Genomic DNA, 2,500 nt, shown 5'->3' with positions numbered 1-2,500 from the left:
TGAATAGTCTTTGTTATTAGAGTTATATATGTATCTTGTGTTTCTTTTCATTGTTGTTGTTGCAGTCATCATGGTATCATTATCATATTTATTGCTAGTATCATACTATTATTATTATCTGTATCATTATTACTGGTTGTATTACTGTTGTTGCTATTGCTGTGGTTATTGTCATTAATATTGTTATTTTTGTTATCATTATCATTGCTATTATTGTGATTACTATCATGATCCATATTATTGTTATTATCATTATTATTGTTATAATTATCCTTATTATTATCATTCCCATCACTATCATTATCATCATTATTATTGTCAGGAAAATTCTTATTCCTATCATCATCATCATTATCAATGTTATCATTATTATCATTATTATTATTATTATTATCATTATTATTATTATTATCATTATTACTATTATCATTATTATTATTATTATTATTATTATTATTATTATTATTACTATTATTATTATTATCATTATCATTATTATTATTGTAGTATTATTATCATCTTCATTATCGTTATTGGCATTATCATCACAATTATCATTATTATCATAATTATAATTTTTATTATTTTGTCATTATCATCATCATCATTATTATCATTTTTGATGATCATTATTATGATTATATAAGAGTATCATAATCAATTTTACTCTCACCATTATCATTTTTGCCGTTGTTACAATTATCACCACATTCCTTCTTATGCCTTATATTCCTTCTTATTCTTATGTTCGTCACCATAACCACCATCATAACTACCATCGTAATCATCACAATTAATATAAATATCAAAATAACTGATAATGTCATTGTCGTGTATGATATGATTCTACAAAGGATGTGGTATTATTTATGATAATTTTTAACATTTGAACATTTTTTAACTGTATTCAAAAAACAGAAAATTTAATATTCTTACCTTGTTATACGTGATATACATGTTCCTTTATATACGTATTTTACAAATATATGTCCATTATATGCATACACATGTTATATACATGTTAACTATATATACTTGTTTTATATGTGATAAACATGTTCGCTATGAATACATATTTTGCGCAAATAACCAAACAGATCTCTGGTTTATATTTTTGTTCATCTCTTTTTGGGAAACCGAGTAAAAAAAAAAAAATATATATATATATATATATATATATATTATATACATATATATACATACATATATATATGTATATATATATATATATATATATATATATATATATATATATATATATATATATATATGTGTGTGTGTAACCTGTAGCTCCTAAGTATAACTGAGGTCAAAGGTCAAAGAAAACCTTGGACCAGAACTTCGTGTTGAATAGCTTATCCTCTCGGGCCCACACTTTCATTTTTTTCCTATTTGGTAGATTTCTTTATAGCTGATTATTGTCATTGTCATTACTATCATATTTTTTTTTCAATTGTAATAATGATAATAATTGATGATAATGGTAATTCGGACGAGGAGGATAATAATAATGATAATGATAATAAAACTAATAAGATAATGATGATGATTATAATCATAATAATCATAGTAGTAATGATAATGATGATAATACTGAAAACGATAATGATAACAAGAATAAAGGTGTCGATAAGGATTTTATGTACCTATGTATCTCATGGTACTCAACACTACACAGGAAAGATCGGATAGCATCCATGTAAGTCTAACGAATTCAGTATCTCTCTCTCTCCCTTCCCTCTCGCCTTCGTCTCTCCCTCCCTCCAACCCTCCCACCTTTCTCTCTCTCTTTTCATCCCCTCCCTCTCCACCTCCTTCTCTCTCTCGCCTTCCTCTCACTCTCCCTTCCTCCCCTCCCACCTTCCTGTACTTCTCTCTACCCCCCTCCCTGCCTTCCTCTCTCCCACCTTCATCTCCTTCTTTCCATCCCCCTCCCTTCCTCTCCTTCTCTATTCCTCCCTCCCCATCCCTCTCTCCCTCCCTCCCTCTCTCTACCCCCTTCCCGTCTTTCCTCTCTCCCACCTTCCTCTCCTTTCCCACCCCCTCCCCCTCCCCCTTTTCTCCTTCTCTATTCCTCCCCTCCCCATCCTCTCTCCCTCCCTCCCTCTCTCCTACCCCTCCCGTGCTCTCCTCTCTGCCACCCTCTCTCCCTTCCCTCTCCTTCTCTATTTCTCCTCCCCCCTCTCTCTCTCCCTCCCTCCACTCTCTCCCACCTTCCTCTCCTTTCCCCCCCTCCCCCCCCTTCCTCTCCTTCTCTATTCCTCCCTCCCCCCTTCCTCTCCTTCTCTATTCCTCCCTCCCCCCCCTCTCTCCCTCCTCTTATCCCCTCCCTCTCACTTCCTTCCCCCGAATTCCAAGCAAGTCATCCGAAGCGTGCCAGCCATACCCGAAGACGCACGGATACCAGCTGGACATGTTGACAACAGGAATCGTATGTCACAGCTGATCGGGGTCCCCCTGACGAGGCCAGACGCAGGTGTCAATTACGGAGGTCGTTCGT

At 34.6% G+C, this 2,500-nt stretch overlaps 1 protein-coding gene across 1 annotated transcript in view; it reads left to right on the top strand.

Annotated features, from left to right (window-relative positions):
- The window catches only part of LOC138863910 (uncharacterized), an 8,548-nt gene that overhangs the window by 6,005 nt on the left and 43 nt on the right, over window positions 1–2,500 (top strand). Inside the window, exon 3 of the mRNA XM_070129411.1 lies at window positions 2,427–2,500. This exon is cut by the window's right edge and continues 43 nt beyond it. Within this exon, the coding sequence (XP_069985512.1) occupies window positions 2,427–2,500 (74 nt within the window). The remainder of the gene's footprint in view (window positions 1–2,426) is intronic.

Source organism: Penaeus vannamei, chromosome 14 (assembly GCF_042767895.1).
Source record: "Penaeus vannamei isolate JL-2024 chromosome 14, ASM4276789v1, whole genome shotgun sequence".
NCBI lineage: Eukaryota > Metazoa > Arthropoda > Malacostraca > Decapoda > Penaeidae > Penaeus > Penaeus vannamei.
This window is presented reverse-complemented; position numbering and strand designations above follow the sequence as displayed.